This window comes from Tachyglossus aculeatus, chromosome 17, assembly GCF_015852505.1.
Source record: "Tachyglossus aculeatus isolate mTacAcu1 chromosome 17, mTacAcu1.pri, whole genome shotgun sequence".
In the NCBI taxonomy this organism is placed as follows: Eukaryota; Metazoa; Chordata; class Mammalia; order Monotremata; family Tachyglossidae; genus Tachyglossus; species Tachyglossus aculeatus.
This window is the reverse complement of record NC_052082.1, coordinates 42,246,538-42,264,034: the sequence shown is the minus strand read 5'-3', so window position 1 is coordinate 42,264,034 and position 17,497 is coordinate 42,246,538. Positions and strand designations below refer to the sequence as shown.

Genomic DNA, 17,497 nt, shown 5'->3' with positions numbered 1-17,497 from the left:
GTGCCTCAGTTACCTCATCTGTAAAATGGGGATGAAGACTGTGAGCCCCCCGTGGGACAACCTGATCACCTCGCAACCTCCCCAGTGCTTAGAACAGTGCTTTGCACATAGTAAGCGCTTAATAAATGCCATCAAAAAAAGTCACAACTTCTCTGTGCCTCATACCTCATCTGTAAAATGGGGATTCAGACTGTGAGCCCAACATGGGACAACCTGATTATCCTGTATCTACCCTAGCGCTTAGAACAGTGCTTGGCACATAGTAAGTGCTTAAAAAACACCATCATTATTATTACTATTATCAAAGCAACTGGAGGGTCACATTACCCCAAGACATTCACTTTCTCGGGGAGATGTGGGAACTCACAGTGACCGGTTGGACACGCCCAAGTAGCCTGAAAGCTGAATGAGAAAATGTCTCATTAGAGAAGCACCGTGGCTCAGTGGAAAGAGCCCGGGCTTTGGAGTCAGAGGTCATGGGTTCAAATCCCGGCTCTGCCAATTACCAGCTGTGTGACTTTGGGCAAGTCACTTCACTTCTCTGGGCCTCAGTTACCTCCTCTGTAAAATGGGGATTAAGACTGTGAGCCCCCCGTGGGACAACCTGATCACCTTGTAACCTCCCCAGCACTTAGAACAGTGCTTTGCACATAGTAAGCGCTTAAAAAATGCCGTTATTATTATTATCTGAGGAGCATTTGTAACTCCTGGGAAGAAAGGTAGCAGCCCGGCTGGTTTCAGAAGTTAAGCGAGCTAAGACATCACTTCAGGGGGTCGAGGTCGCTCACGGATGCGAAGTTTAACCGTCCAGAAGTGGGTCTGGGGTTGGCACAGACCAGGGGTGACCGGGGGGTGGGTGGGGTAACCGTTTTTACCCGGCCTCGGAAAGTCAGAAGCCAGTCTTGGGTGCCGGGGCTGTCCACCACGGGCATCGGTGATGAGGGAACCAGTAGGGCGAGGACGGGCGGAGCGAGGCCTGCTTCCCCTAGCCACCAGAGGAGCGGAAGGGGGGGGTGGCCATTTCCCTGGATCTGAAGCCGTCCCCGCAATCCACCTGGGATGCCTTTCTCCCCTTGTCATTTCAAAGCAAATCTCCCATCCCTGATAAAGCAGGAATGTTCCTAGGGAAGGTGGACTTCTGCCAGCCCAAGCGAGCGGCCCAGCCGTGAACAGGGTAAACATTACTCAACAGGCTGCGGCACTGTCACACACATTCTTAGCCTGTGTTCCTAACCTCATGCAGAGTGGAGTCCAACTGCCACTTCGCCAGAAAACTGCCAGTTGGAACTGGGAGGTGAGAGAATGGAGAGCAGGGTACATTTTTTTAAACCGAAAACAACAACAGAAGCCCGTAAATTAGAGGCTGGGCTCGTGTTTTCTTTCTTGGGAAGAAAAATACCGAGGGGGTGGCGGAGGGGGGGGCACCTCCTCCCAAAACCCGCCTTTGACCAATCCGTGACGGGAAACCAGTACTGCAGCCTCATAATTCATTTCTTAGGGAGGAGAAGGGGAAAATTCTGAAGCTTGGGTGAGTTTAGTAAAACTAGAATATTGGTGAGAAAGTGCGGGGGGAGGATAGAGAGAGAAACAGAGAGGAAGGGAGAGGACAAGGTGGGGGCGAAGGAGAGAGGGAAAGCTGGGTGGGTGGAGACAGAGGGAAAGACTGAGAAAAAGAGGAGAGGGGAAAAAGGAAGAGATGGAGGAGGAAGAGATAGGGAGGGACAGAGAGGGAGAGAGACGGAAAGAGAGGAAAAGAGACAAAGAAGAGAGGAGGGAGAGAGATCAATAAAGAAGTGAACCAATGAGGGAGGTTTTGGGATGCAAACTCAATGGAAATCGAGAACTCCACAGTTCTAGCACTGTTTCTGAAATCAGGACTTTGGGACAAATCAGCTCCGGTGCTTCAGTTTTCCTAACTGTAAAATGAGGACTCTCCTGGTAATTATTAATACTCTTTTCTCCACACCAGCGATGGAGGATTTATGCTTGTAAAGTTCCTAGGAGATTAAAAATCTCAGCGCCTGAGGGAACAGCTGTCTGAATGGTTAAAGCAATTCAAACACTGGGAGGTTTCAGTTCTAAACCACTTTCTAGCTGAGGTGTTGCAGGGAGCAGGTATCCCAGCTCATAAGAGGGGAAACATATACAGACCTGCTGAGACTTTAAACATTCTTGACTCAAGGGCAAAAGTTGAGTGATACTTGAGGAAGCACACAAACTGGTTTTCTTACAAAAATCAAAGCCCATGTTATTAATGAAAATTTTTTAAAAAAGACTGCTCCCATTGACCGCGTCTAGGCCGGGAACAGAAGCGAATATGAAACGTGCACCTGGAAAAGATGTATTCCTGGAGGTAAAAGGAGAAATGGATTTCTCCCACTCACTGACCCAGACAGGCCTGGCTTCTGATATTGCCCCCCAAAATGTCCACCTTGCCAAACTGTGATCGCAGTTTGGTCTTCCCTGAAGATGCTGGGGGAAACTGAGATTGTAAGTCTTCTTGATGGAGAACTCCATTGACTGGGGTGGAGGATGAGCGGATCCTCTGTTATTTTCGATCCAGGGGAGTTTGCCCTCCTGGAGAAAACTTAAGGTGCTCTCAATATGCCCAGAGGCATGTCATCACGAATACCTGTTTTTAGAGGGAGAGACTGGAGGAGAAAGATAAAATGGCTCTCCCAGGGGTGCCTCCAGGGCCTCCCCCAAGCCCAAGCAGGACCTTGCACTCTCTCTCTCTCTCAGGCTCTCAAAACTTCTCTACCCCTGTAGTATCAAGAGCGACTGAGCTCTGCCCGGGCTCTAGACAGCCTCACATTCAGAGAAGGATGTTGGCGATCTAGTCTGTAAGCTCACTGTGGGCAGGGAACGTATCTACCAACGCGGTTATATTGTTCTATGGTACTCTCCCAAGTGCTTAGTACAGTGCTCTATATACCATAAGTGCTCAATAAATACAATTGGTGGATTGATGAAATCAGTGTTGCTTTGATTTTACTTCGGCAGGTGATCTGATGATCTTGTATCTACCCAGCGCTTAGCTCAGGGTTTGAACATGGTAGTACGTGCTTAGCAAATACCACAATTCTTCTTCTTATTACCTTAGCTTCATTCATCCCAGGGCAGCTAGTCTTCCTATACATGCAATGCCTCGGAAGTAGAGCTCCCCCCCAGATACTCTTATCCTCAAATCACAATATTTTTTTAGGTCCCTGTTAATAATAACAATGATGGCATTTATTAAGGGCTTACTATGTGCAAAGCACTGTTCTAAGCACTGGGCACTTACTAAGGGCTAAGCATAGTACTAAACTCTGGGGTAGATACAAGATCATCAGGACCTACATGGGGCTCACAACTAAGAGGGAGGGAGAACAGGTATCTAACCCCTGTTTCACAAATGTGGACACTGAGGCACAGGGAAATTGACTTGGACAAGGCAAATGGCAGAGCCAAGGTTAGAACCCAGTTCCTCTGATTCCCAGCATTGGGGCTCTTTCCACGAGGCCATGCTGCTCCCTCAGATTCCTCATGCCGCCTCCACACACCACAGGCTTGTATTCCCCCGAATCCTTGTTGCCAACAGCGGCCCCCAAAATGATTCCCACACTTTAAGGATGACACTTCCTTTCCAAGGTCATCCCACCCCACCCCCCATCTACCCCTCATCTTGGGGATCCCGGCAAACTCTTCATTCAGTTGAGTTGAAGTAAGCACCCCAGTTTGTCCCCTTTCTTTTGGAAATCGAACAGAGGTAAAGGGAACAGATGAGGTTTGGAGCCAGTCAACCTAGAGACACGGTTAGGGTGTCCTGTCGACCAATTAAATCCATCTGGTTTGGGGCCTAGCCCGGTCTCGGAGCAAACGCCGATTAGACCACCGCTGACCAGGACCACAGCTGCTGTGCTTGGAAGGGGGCTAATCATGAAGATGCCCGAGAGTGCATCTAGAAAACAACAGGCAGATCCAATAAACAGACATCTATATTGCGCTTGAAGCGCTAATAAAAGGAGTTTGAAAGGAGGCTGTCCCCAGCCCCCCATTCACAGGAATTCCTGGGAAGGCTCCAGTAGGAGGACAATGGCTAGGAAGCAGCTCCTTTATGGTCCTGGAAGGCACTGGAAAATGCAAAGCCATCAGGGAATGGGGAATTGCAAGATCAGGTTGCAAATAGGTTGCCTAATCCAGCCTGCCTCAAATGAGCAACTGGAGGGCTCAACCACCACCATCATCATCATCATCATCATCATGATCCTCATCATCATCATCATCTGTTTATGGAGTCCCCATTGTGGGCAAGCACTGTACAAGGCCTGGGGGTAGAGCCCAGAACAAAAACGTTGACTGACAGCTAGTTTAGGCTTGAAGACCTAGGCAATCACCCCCCGAATGCAATTCTCAGGGGCCAGTCTCAAGCCTGCTGAGAAAGCAGCATGGCCTAGTGGTTAAAGCACGGACCTAACAAGCCAGAAGGACCTGGGTTCTAATCCCAGGCTCTGCCACTTTGCTGGGTGACCTTGGGGTAATCACTTCACTTCTCTGTGCCTCAGTTACCTCATCTGGAAAATGGGGGCTAAGACTGTGAACCCCCAGTGTGGGACGGGGATTGGGTCCAACTGGATTACCTTGTATCAACCCCAGCGCTTAGAATAGTGCCAGCACATAGTAAGCACTTAACAAATACTAAAAAAAGCAGAGCCTCCAACAAGTCAGGGGCCTCAGGTGCTGGAAACTAGATTCAGTTGGTTTCCCAGGTGGCCCCCAGGAGACCAATGCCAGGGACTTTTCCTTTCCCTTGCTTCCCTCTCTCAGAGTTGGGGGATCCTCATCAACCTGGATATTATTATTCAAGTGTTTTCCACCCTATGGCCACATATTCAATGATGACCACCAAACAAGGGCAAAATTATGACTTGGGTCTGAAATCAAGCCTTACTCATCCTCCTAACCTGAGCAGGGTGGGATTTATTGGAATGTGGGTTGCCACTCAAATGTCTTGAAAGTGTTAATCTTACTCAGTTATAAGGTGTCTGGTTTATATCCATTATAAACCTGTTTATTGTGACTGGCCCCTCCCTATCTTCTGGTGTCATAAACCTCTAATTACCCCAATAAAGCCGGAAGGCTTCTAACTGCACTCTGTAGACACCCAGAGACAATAAGTGCCACAGTAAAACATGACAATGGCTACTCCTATACTCTCTCGGTTAGAGCCAAGGCCCCCTTAACGGGCCTACGATCTCCTCTTTCCCTGATTCCATGCCGGGAACGTGAGTTTCTGAGCCACCCGTTTAACCCGGGTCGTGTCCAGAGATCATCGTGTTCCAGTGCCAGAGAAAACACAGATCCTAAATCCACAAGGCCTGGTCCCTCAAACCGAGAACCTGGACAGAAATGTTTCCCCTGTCCTGCCGGAGAGTACAGGGAAGCAGCATGGCCTAGTGAAATGAACACGGGCCTGGCAGTAAAAGGGACTTGGGTTCTAATTCTGGCTCTTCCACTTGTCTGCTGTATGACCCTGTGCAAGTCACTTCACTTCTCTAGGCCTCAGTGATCTCATTTGTAAAATGAGGATTAAGACTGTGAGACCCACGTGGGACGGTCACTGTGTCCAACCTGATGATCTTGTATCTACCCCAGTGCTTAGAACAGTGCTTGACATGTAGTAAGCGCTGAACAAATACCATCATCATCATTATTATTATTACCATTCATGAACAGCACTGGAGTTCTGACCCTGGCAGTTGGACTAATGAAACCATCTGTAATTTATTTATTTATATTAAGGTCTGTCTCCCCTCTTCTAAACTGAATGCTCCTTGTGGGCAGGGAATGTGTCTGTTTATTGTTGAATTGAACTCTCTCAAGCAGTTAGTACAGGGCTCTGCACATGGTTAAGTGCTCGATAAATACAATTGAATGAATTTAGGAAGGAATGAGACCAATTCTTTATGGAAGAGTGCTGGAGCAGGCCTATGGAAGACACAAAGGGGGCTGAATTTGGGGAACCTCTTAGGCAGCCCAAGTCTCTGGCAGTGTATCTGTTGGCATGCCTGTTATGTCCTACCAAGAGGTTCTCTGGTCAGGAACGGGCAGGGCTTTTATCAGGGTTCTAATCCGAAGCACTGTTTACTTACACTTTGCCCTTCTCCCCATTCCCCACCCTTCCTCACTCCTCCTCTTTTCTCAGCAATTTGGGGGACAGCTCCACTGAAGACAAAGACCAGAAGAGCATTCCTGCAGCTCTTGTGGAATCTGCCAGCCCACTAAATGGCAGGTTAAGAGGACCGGTCACCACTTGACTTTGCCCATAGAGGATACCTCCTTTAAGGAGAAAATGGGGGGATGGGGGAGACTGCTAGGCCGGGGAAGTTCTGGGTCGGCTGTGGCTGCCCTCTCTGCCCCAAGAACACGAGAGACTTGACCTTCCACCCTCGCTCAGGCCCGGGTAGACAGGCTGCACAGGCTTTGAATTTTCCTCACCTCACCTGTACCTGTGCCAACTACCAGGTTTGAAAGGCTCGGGTTTCGTAAGCATCAGAGGTCATGGGGTGGAGGAGGAGGAGGAGGGAACGGGTAAGAATTGCCAGAGGAAAGGTGGGAGAGAAAAGGGGATGGGTAGGAAGAAAAAAAGGAAGGAAGGAAGGAAAGGGGGCCAGTGCCTTGAGCAGGGCCTTGCAAACAATGAGAGCTCACTATGTGGTACTACAATATCACATAAAAATCTGAAATTTTAGGGGCCTGGACATTTTCAAAGTTTTGATTTATCTCCAAAAGCACACAGAAGTAATTTTAGCAACCCCTCTAAACACATGCAATGAAATCTCACTCTTCCTTTCCTCTTCCTCCTTATTCTCCTTTTTCCCTTCTAGAACTCTCTCCTCTCTCTCTCCTCTCTTTCTAGTCTCGTATTTTTCTTTTTCCTCTCTGCTTTCTTCTCTTTTTCTCCTCCCTCCTCTTTTCTCCCTTTCTTCTCTCTCTCTATCTTTCTCTTTCCTTTCCTCTCTTTTCCTTTCTCCTCGCTTCTCCCTCTCTCTTCTCTCTCCCTCCTATCTTTCTATTTCCTGTCTCCTCTCTTTCTTCTCTCCTCCTTTCTCCTCTCTTTTCTCCCTCCTATCTTTCTCTTTCCTCTCTCCTCTCTTGGAAGAACCAGGTCCCAAAGACACTTTTCACTCTGAACTGCCCACAGCTTACTTTGTGGGACTTCAGGCAGCATCCTGCCACCCCAGAGCTGGCTGCATTTCAAGCACAGAATCCTTGGGATCTTTTAGGGGGGATTATGCATGCCCACTAAGATTGCCCATGGTGAAGCCGGCTCCTACATCTTCTAGGCCTCCTTTGTGAGAGGGTGAGTCCCACTGTCCAGGTGGGCTGGGTTTCTTTGTATGCGCGCTCTCCCTTCACACACCCAGAGTCTGACTGGCTATCAGGTGGAGGTGGAAGGCAGAATGCTTGGAGGGCCAGGCTAGGTTAATCTCATCAATATCCTGATTGTCTTCGGAACTCACAGAAGATAACTGCAGCCCAAGGAACAGTCTCTGGGGTGGGGCTGAACAGATAATGGAGATGCTTGATAAACCAAAGATAGTCCATTCCTCTGCAGCAACCTCTATAGTAGAAGTCACTGAATAATCCTCTCTGAATTAAGACATCTTTAAAATAATGGACATTTAAATGCCCCCAGGTTGTTCATCTTCTGATTTTCCTTCTACTTGGGGAAAACTGGTGTCCTTTATTGCTGGGAGATGAATATTTTTACAACTGCCCAATAAACCCATTCCCCACTGCCTTTTACCCAAGAGTGCAAAGTGAGCTGGGGACTGGTTCTCGGGAGGCCCTTCAGTTATCAAGGCGGTTTAGGGCCCCAGACACGCAGATTGTCAGTGTTGCTCAAATCTCCATGGGCTCAGAGAGCAGCCAGAAGCCTTGATTTCTTCCCAACTCGTGGGTGGAGTCTGAGGCCAGGAGCACTTTAGAGAAGAAGTAGGAAAATGGCCAAAGAGTACAAGGCAAGCCCCACATCTCCTCCAACAACCCTTCTGGCCAGCTCTGACTTTCATCATAATTATGGTATTTGTTTAGCACTTACTATATGCCAGGCACTGTACTAAGCACTGGGGTGAATACAAGCAAATCGGGTGGACGCAGGCCCTGTCCCATGTGGGGCTCACGGTCTCAGTCACCATATTACAGATGAGGTAACTGAGGCACAGAGAAGTGAAGCGACTTGCCCAAAGTCACACAGTAGATAAGTGGAGGAGCCGGTGTTAGATTTCATGACCTTCTGGCCCCCAGACCCATAATAATAATAATGGCATTTATTAAGCACTTACTATGTGCAAAGCACTGTTCTAAGCGCTGGGGAGGTTACAAGGTGATCAGGCTGTCCCACGGGGGGCTCATAATCTTAATCCCCATTTTACAGATGAGGTAACTGAGGCCCAGAGAAGTTAAGTGACTTGCCCAAAGTCACACAGCTGACAATTGGTGGAGCCGGGATTTGAACGCATGACCTCTGACTCCAAAGCCCATGCTCTTTCCACTGAGCCATGCTGCTTCTCTGAGCAAAGAGAAGTTCCCAGAAGGTGGAGGGTTCTCTGTAGTTAGGAGCTGGATTCGGTTCCAGCTGAGTTTCCAGGGCCCCCACAAAGCAGAAGCTCCCCCATATCAGCCGGAATGGGAGATGAGGACACCGCTTCCTGAACCCAGATCCTGTCACCTCTAGAACAGCTGGGGTCCACACAACAGATTTGGGAAAAGTCTGCTGGGTGGGATCCCAGGAACTCCAGGGGCAACTTGAGGGGGATTTATCTCCCAGCTGAGGGGTACAATCCAGCGAGGCTAGTCGGGGCTGGGAGAGACGAAAGGGCAGCTGTGGAGAGAGATTGGGTCTCGACTCACCACGGGGTTCGATGCCAACTCCTCGTGGAAGAGCACGGCCCTGGGAGTTAGTGGACCTGGATTCTAATCCCAGTTCTGTCACTGACCTGCTATGTGACCTTGGGACAGTCACAACTTCTCAAGGCCTCAATTTCTTTACCTTTAAGAATGGGAGTTAAATATCTGTTCAGTTCCTGTTGAGTCTGAGAGTCCCATGTGGGACAGGGACCGGGTCCTGATCATTTTGAATCTTCCCCAACCCTTAACACAGTGCTTAGTACATGGTAAGTACCTAACAAATGCTGTTTTTTTAAACAATGGGGATAAGATACAAGTTTTCCCTCCCTCTTAGACCGTGAACTTCATATGAGAGTCTACATTCTGAGGTCCTTGAGATCAAGGAACGTGTCTACCAACTCTTATACTGTATGTACTCTTCCAAACTCTCAGTTCAGTGCTCGGCCCACGTAAGCACTCGATAAATATGATTGATCGATATAGAGACTGTGCCAACTCCTCACCCATGTCCTGCCTCTGGCCTGGTATGCCCTCCCCTCCTCAAATCTGGCAGATAATGACTCTCCCCACCTTCAAAGCCTTAATGAAGGCCGATCTCCTCCATCAGGCCTTCCCCAACTAAGCCCTCCTTTCCTCTTACCCCGCTCCCTTCTGCCCCGTTCTGACTTGCTCCCTTTATTCATCCCCCCTCAGTCCATAGCACTTACACACATATCTGTAATTTATTTATTTCTATTAATTTCCGACTCCCCTTCTAGACTGTAAACTCTTTGTGGGCAGGGAACGATTATGTTTATTGTTATATTGTACTCTTCCAAGTGCTTAGTACGGTACTCTGCACGTAGTAAGCGCTCAACAAATACGATCGAACAAATGGATGACTGTTCGATCTGCTCACAGCGCATCTACCCCAACGTTTAGTGCAGTGCTCGGGCTTTCGAAAATGCTTAATACCACAATTAATAATAATAATTACGATTAATAACTGTACTATTGGTGAAGGCCTGGGGTAGATAGGTAATCAGCTCAGTCCACTGGGGGACCCACGTCTTTCCGCTCGTTTCCACCCAAGAGGGTGGGGAGGGAGGATAATGGCGGGGAGAGTCCCGGGCCTCCTTTCTCCCGCTCCCTGCATCTCCCAGCTCTCCAGACTCGGGGTCTCCCCAGGGGAAGGGTGGACCCCACTACCGGCAGCCTTCCCAGCCCCAAAAGTCACGCTCGTGCTGGGTCGGGCCCGACTCCTTCTCTTGCCAACTTCCTCCTCGTGAGAGAGAGCCCGATCGATACAGGGACCAGCCTCCGACGGGGCCCATCGATCCTCGCAGCCGGGGCCCCTCTGACCTCTGGGGTCCTCATTCGGGCCCCCTCTCCCCCCGGAATTCAGGGAGGTGCCCATCACTCCTGCCCCGCTCAAAGGGAGCCTCAGAATGAGGCCTGTCACCAGGGCCTATAACCAAGGATGGCTCCCGCTGGCTGAGCCTAGGCCGGGGAAAGATAAAGGCTCAGGCTTAAAGGCCTTCCAGCCTGAAGATAAATGAACCCCCCTCCCTCCCCCACCCCAACACTGCTACAGTAACTTTGGTCCCCTAATAGAAGAAAACAAAGGGGCCCCGGGGTGACAGAAAACGTGCTGGGAGGATGAAGGCACATCAAAGGCAACCAGGCTCGTTCAAAGCCCCGGCTTAATTGTCAATTAAGCATGCATAAGGGAGACAATGCCATGACAACCCTGGGCCGCATGCTGGTGTGTTATTGTAAAGCCAGAGGAGAACACTGAAAACAGCTGATTTTGCTGACAATGTGGTTGTAGAGCACCTTGTAAGCAATCAGAGGATGACAGAACCAGAACTCTCCTCTTGCCACCCCTATTGTGGGGGACATTCCAGGACTAGGGTCACATTTTGGTCACCGTGTCCTCCTTCTAGACCTAGCGGCCCAGCCGCTTCGGAAATACCCGTCCTGCTGTTCTCCTGGTGCCCGGAAAACGGGGGTGCTCAGCAGCAGAAGCTGAGGGTTAAAGGGAAACTTTCACCTCTCGGCTCCTCCTCTCTTCCCTTATTCCAACTACCTCCAGCTTCCTGGCTGGCCTTAAGTGAGGAGGGAGATGCTCTTGATCACGGGGCATGGAAAGGGTCGGAGGAAATTTCAGAATTCCCTAAATTCCTTTTTAGCTCTATCTCTGCATTCGCAGTTCCGTGTGCTCCTTCCCCCAAAGCCGTCCCTTTTCTCACTTGGCCCCTCTGGGGAATTCTGGACTCTGAAACTCAGTGGCATGTACGATAATAATAATCGTGGCATCTGTTAAGCTCTCACTGTGTGCCAAGCACTGTTCTAAGTGTTGGGTACGAGGTAATCAGGTTGGACACAGTCCCTGTCCCACATGGGGCTCAAAGTCTTAATCTCCATTTTACGGATGAGGTCACTGAAGCACAGGGAAGTAAGTGACTTGCCCAAGGTCATACAGTGACTTGTCAGCTGTGTGACTTTGGGCAAGTCACTTCACTTCTCTGTGCCTCAGTGATCTCATCTGTAAAATGGGGATTAAGACTGTGAGCCTTCCGTGGGACAACCTGATCACCTTGTAACCTCCCCAGAGCTTAGAACAGTGCTTTGCACATAGTAAGCGCTTAACAAATACCAACATTATTATTATTATGTGGCAGAGCCAGGATTAGAACCCATGTCCTTTGACTTCCAGGATCATGCTCTTTCCACTAGGCCTCGTTGCTTTCCTTGGGAGGGAGTCCTGACAGTAGCCTAGCTGGAGACAGTCTTCCCCTGACCCGGGCTAGGCTGACAAAAGTCATTTGCTTTGGTGATGTGCTTAGTACAGTGCTCTGCACCTAGTAAGCACTCAGTAAATACCATTGATCAACCGGCTGCTAGCTGGTCGGCGTGAAGGAACTGCAAGGCTTCATGCAAAGAGCACAGGCCTTGGAGTCAGAGGTACTGGGTTCTAATCCTCGCTCCTTCACTTGTCTGCTGTGTGACCTTGGGTGAGTCACTTCACTTCTCTGTGCCTCAGTTACCTCATCTGTAAAACAAGGATAGGAGTGTGAGCCCTATGTGGGACAGGGACTGTGTCCAACCTGATTTACCTTGTATCTACCCAGCGCTTAGAACAGTGCTTGGCACATAGTAAGCACTTAACAAATACCAGAATTATTATTATTACTATTAAACCTGGAACCCCTCACGACACCCCAGAGTATCCAGTAATAACCGATGGTCACTGATGTGCTCCTCAGCGATACTGTGTTTCCAGGCTGGATATCTGGACGTGGCCAATTGGTTCTCGGGAATTCCGCTACAGTGATTCAGGGGAGAGGAAATGGATTCCCAATGCCCGCCATCAACCCGGTGACCTTGTGCGGAGCCTCTGGAGGAGGTGAACTGCTTTCTTTGGTTGAGAGAGCTGAGCTGCCTGCAGCGCAATTGCGGAGGGAATGAGCCTAGCCCAGAAATGCCCTGCCCCTTTCTGAGCCCCTGGCCGCTCAGTACGGAACAATCTATCCGTCGTATCTATTGAGTGTTTACTGTGTGCAGAGCACTGTACTAAACGCTTGGGAGAGTACAATATAGCAATCACCGGGAAGCTCAAGAAAACAATCCTCATTGTCGAGCGGCATAGATTAAGCACCCCACGTGTATAGGGCACTGTGCTAAGTGCCCTGCAAGTGCAAACTAAATGACCTCAGCCTTGACTCCGGGTGTTTACAATCAAGACCATGGCAAAGCCACGAGGAGGGAAACGGAATTTGCCCAGACACCCGAGGAAGATCAAATGTCAAGCCCCAGCTCACCAGGGCCACTTCATCGGCCTTATCCCTTCCCCAGAGATAAATGGTGTCCTAAGAGGGCCCTGATGTAGCCAAAAGTGCCCCAGACTTTCTTTCCTTTTTTTCCTTTTCTAATGGTATTTGTTAAACTCTCACTACATGCCAGGCACTGTACTAAGCACTGGGGGAAAGAAAAGAAAATCAGGTCGGACACAATCCGTGTCCCACACGGCACTCACAGTCTTAATCCCCATTTTGCAGATGAGGTGACTGAGGTATAGAGAAGTTAAGTGACATGCCCAAGGTCACACAGCAGACTGAGTGAAGGAGCCGGGATTAGAAAGGTCCTCTGACTGCCAAGTCCTTGCTCTTTCCACTAAGCCATGCTGTTTCTCTGACCTTTACCTTTTCAGTGCTTAGAACAGTGCTCGGCACGTAGTAAGCACTTAAATACCATCATTATTATTATTATTATTTTTCTCTTCCCTTAAAAGGGAAGTGGTTAAACAATACAAATCCATGTTCTGGGGCAGGGAGAGCCTGCCTCGTGTCCACAGTTAAAAAGTGGGCCCAACCTCGTCTCATACTAGGGTAAGATTTATCAACCAGACGGTTGCCCCCACCCCCCGACACTTATGTTCAAACCTCTTATTGCATCTCATGATCATCAGCATTTACTGAGTACATACTGTGTGCAGGGCACTTTGCTAAGTGCCTATCGATGCTGAGCACTGTCCTTGTCACCTATTGAGGTGGAGGGCTAGGCTAGGCACTTACTGAGTGCAGAGCACCGTACTAGATGCCAATGAGCACTGTTCTGATGCCTATGGATGCAGAACCCTGTACTAAGCACCTATGTGCAGAGCACTGTAGAAGGAACTTGGAGATTCATTATAAATCACCCTCAAAGAGCTCACGAAAATACGGAGGGAAACAGGCGGAAACCGATGGAAAAAAGAAAGTAGATGCAAAGGGTTACAAAGACAGGCCACCAAAATAATGGATCTACCCAAAAGTGTTTGGGTGGCTGATGAGATGGCATGATCAGGAGGCGGGGAACCAGTCAGGAAAGACCTCCTGGAAGAGGTGGTTTTGAAGGAGGGCCTGGAGAGAGGGAGATGATTCGAAGTGGGAGAAAGTTCAGGGGAGAGTAATGCATCCGAGGTAGGAGAGTCGGAAGCGAGGGACAGTCGGGTGAGAGGAGGAGGAGGAGGAGGAGGAAAGAGACAGAACAGGAAAAGAGAACAAAAAAAGAGCAGAGGAGACAGGCTGGTAAGGTCCTGTTTTATGCACGAAGGAATCGCTGGCCATGGGAGGTTACTGGTATCCGTTCTTTCTCTTGACACACTGAGAGGAGGATGATAGAATAGACCCAAGTAGGCTCTGTGACCCTGAGGTGACCTCCACGCGACCCTCACTTGTCTGAAAGCTGCTGGCCTTTGTTTGCTTGTCAGGCTCACTGATTCTGCTGTGTAGATGACAGGTACTGGGACAATGGCTATTGTCTTCCCAATAACGCCCCTTGCCACCTCACCACTTGAGCCTTAGGACCCAAATCAGCCTTAACTCACTCAACAGAACTGCTCCTCCGTCCCACCCAGCTTATCGCCGCCCTCCAAGTGACTCCATCTGCAACTGATTTGGTCTTTCCAAGAAACTTGCCCCAACCGGCTTCCCCGCTCTAGGAAATAAAGTCCATCCTTTCCCACTGCAGGTGGGCCTTCTCCGATTTTGGGCCCAGCGGCCAGACACCCGGATTCTCGTGTCTCCTACTCCACAGCCCTACTCCGGTTCTCCAAGATGATTCTCTGGGAGAATGTCATGCCTGAGGGATGTTTACTGTGCTATATACTACTCTCCCAAGCACTTAGAACAGTGCTCTGCACACAGTAAGCGCTCAATAAATACAACTGAATGAATGAATGAAGTTACCAACTTGGTACCTTCCCAAGGTGCACATGGGCCTCAAGATCTAGCCCCAGAATCGACAGCAACTTCTTGGACCCAAGCGAGAGACTTTTTCTCCATATCTCTCTCCAGTTCTTCCACACATCAGTCTTGGGGAGGGGTCGTTTCCTTACCTGACAGCTTGCTGGGCGGCGAGGTGCTTGGCTGGGCATGGTGGGGTGAACTGTGGGACAACAGGGAGTTCAGGCTGTGCGGCTGGCCTGTGCTATAAGCGTCCATGGCCAGCTTCTGCCGAAAAGCCTCCTCCTTCCTGCGGTTGGCAAACCAGTTGTAGACGCGGACCTCGGTGACCAGATTGGAGCCCAGGCCGTGGGCTTTGGAGGGGGACACTCCGCGCTGCAGACACTCCGCTCTGCGAGCAAATAGAAAGGAGGCAGTGAGACGGCGGTGAGATCACTCGTATCTCTCCAGCTAGCATCTAATAATAACAATAAAGATGGCATTTGTTAAGCGCTCACTATGTGCAAAGCACTGTTCTAAGCACTGGGGAGGACACAAGGTGATCAGGTTGTCACACGTGGGGCTCACGGTCTTAATCCCTATTTTACAGATGAGGAAACAGAGGCACAGAGAAGCTAAGTGACTTGCCCAAGGTCAAACAGCTGACAATTGGCGGAGCCGGGATTTGAACCCATGACCTCCGGCTCCCAAGCCCGTGCTCTTTCCATTGAGCTACGCTGCTTCTCCAGCTGCCTTCTGCTGAGGATGTCCACTCGGTGCTTTTTTTTTTAATGGTATTTGTTGAGTGCTTACTATGTGCCAGGCCCTGTTCTAAGCACTGGGGTGGATACAAGCTAATCAGGTTGGACACAGTCCCTGTCCCACATGGGGCTTGTGGTCTTAACCCCCATTACGGGAACTGAGGCGTGGAGAAGTGAAGTGACTTGCCCTAGGTCACATACCAGGCAAGTGGCAGAGCCGGGATCGCTTAGGTAAAGAAGGTAGAGAAGCAGCGTGGCTCAGTGGAAAGAGCACGGGCTTTGGAGTCAGTGGTCATGGGTTCAAATCCCAACTCCGCCAATCAGCTGTGTGACTTTGGGCAAGTCACTTAACTTCTCTGGGCCTCAGTTACCTCATCTGTAAAATGGGGATTGACTGTGAGCCCCCCGTGGGACAATCTGATCACCTTCTAACCACCCCAGTGCTTAGAACAGTGCTTTGCACATAGCAAGCGCTTAATAAATGCTATTATTATTATTATTATTATTAAAGGACAGCTCAAAATGAGGACCCAAGGGGATTTGGGGTCTTGATGTGCTTGAAAACACCAAATCTCACCAGGTGGTGTCTGTGAGGTCAATTTAGAAAAGAGCAAACCATGCTAAACTTGTTCGCCCTCCTATTAGACTTTGAGCCCAATGAGGGACGGGGACTGATGATCTTGGCTCTTCCTAGCACTCAGAACATTGCTCGCCCCATAGCAAGTGCTTGACAAATACCACCATTATTATTATTTTTTTTTATTAGGGGGAGAGACAGACACTAATATGAATAAGTAATTTATAATATGTAACTTAAAAATATATAGCTAAGTGCTGTGATTCATTCAATCATATTTATTGAGTGCTTACTGTCCAAGCTCTTAATGAGAAGCTTTAAGTCTTAAGCTTAATGTGGTGAGATGCCCTCTCCATTTCTTCCAAGCAGGAGCAAAGCAGAAGCCGCCCTTTCGCCCTGCTGGCTGATGGCGAGGATTTGTCGGTTTTGCCCAGGGCCTGATCTACCAGGGGCAGGGGTTGTAGGGAGAAAGCTTGAGTTTGAATTGCCCCTCTCTAGCCCACTGGCGGGGCAGTTTAAATTAATTTTTAAAATCGGCCCATTTTAAATAACCACAATTTTATTGAAGCTTTCAATAATAATAATGATTGGAGTATGTGTTGAGCAATTACAATGTGGCAAGCACTGTGCTGAGGACTGAGGTAGATAAAAGATAAACTTATCGGCTTTAAGGAACTCAATCAGCACGGTACTAAGCGCTTGGAAAGTACAGTTCGGCAACAGATAGAGACAATCCCTACCCAACTTGCCCACATTCTCCAAACCTGGGACTCCCCCTGCATTTCATATCTGAGAGAGCATCACTCTCTTGTCTTATGCCGTCGAGCCGTTTCCGACCCATAGTGACACCACGGACACATCTCTCCCGGAGCGCCTCGTTCTCCATCTGCCATAGTTCTGGTAGTGGATCCACAGAGTTTTCTTGGTAAAAATCTGGAAGTGATTTACCATTGCCTTGTTCCATGCAGTAAACTTGAGTCTCTACTCTCGACTCTCCCCCGTGCCGCTGCTGCCCAGCACGGGTGAGTTTTGACTTGCAGATTGCCTTCCACTCGCTAGCCACTGGCCAAGCTAGGAATGGAATGGGTAAAGGCCTCTGCTTGAGTCTCCCTCCCACAGCCGAGACTGGTAGAGTACTGGAAACTCTTCAGGTGCAACCCTGAGCGGGGCCAACACTCTCCGCAACTCCTAAAATCACAACTCCGCCATGAGGCCTTCCCTGACTGAAGCCCTCTTTTCTCCCTCCTTCTGTGCCCCTTGTGCACTTGGATCTGTATCCCCTAACCATTCTGATGCTCACCTTACCCCCAGCTCTTAGGACTTAATAATTGTGGTACTTGTTGAGTGCTTCCTATGGGCCAAGCACTATACTAAGCACTGGGGTAAGTACAAGATCATCAGGCCCCACATGGGGCTCACAGTCTAAGGAAGAGAGAGAACAGGTATCGAATCCCCATTTTACAGATGAGGGAACTGAGGGTTGGAGGAGTTAAGTGACTTGCCCAAGGTCACACAGCAGATGAGCGGCAGAGCCAGTATTAAAACCCACATCCCTCTGACTCTCAAGCCCATGATCT

At 49.3% G+C, this 17,497-nt stretch overlaps 1 protein-coding gene across 2 annotated transcripts in view; it reads right to left on the bottom strand.

Annotated features, from left to right (window-relative positions):
* HNF1B (HNF1 homeobox B) overlaps positions 1-17,497 on the bottom strand; it is a 90,803-nt gene that overhangs the window by 50,842 nt on the left and 22,464 nt on the right. For both annotated transcript variants that reach the window (XM_038759773.1, XM_038759774.1), the window contains exon 4: positions 14,756-14,994. In XM_038759773.1, the coding sequence (XP_038615701.1) occupies positions 14,756-14,994 (239 nt within the window). The remainder of the gene's footprint in view (positions 1-14,755; positions 14,995-17,497) is intronic.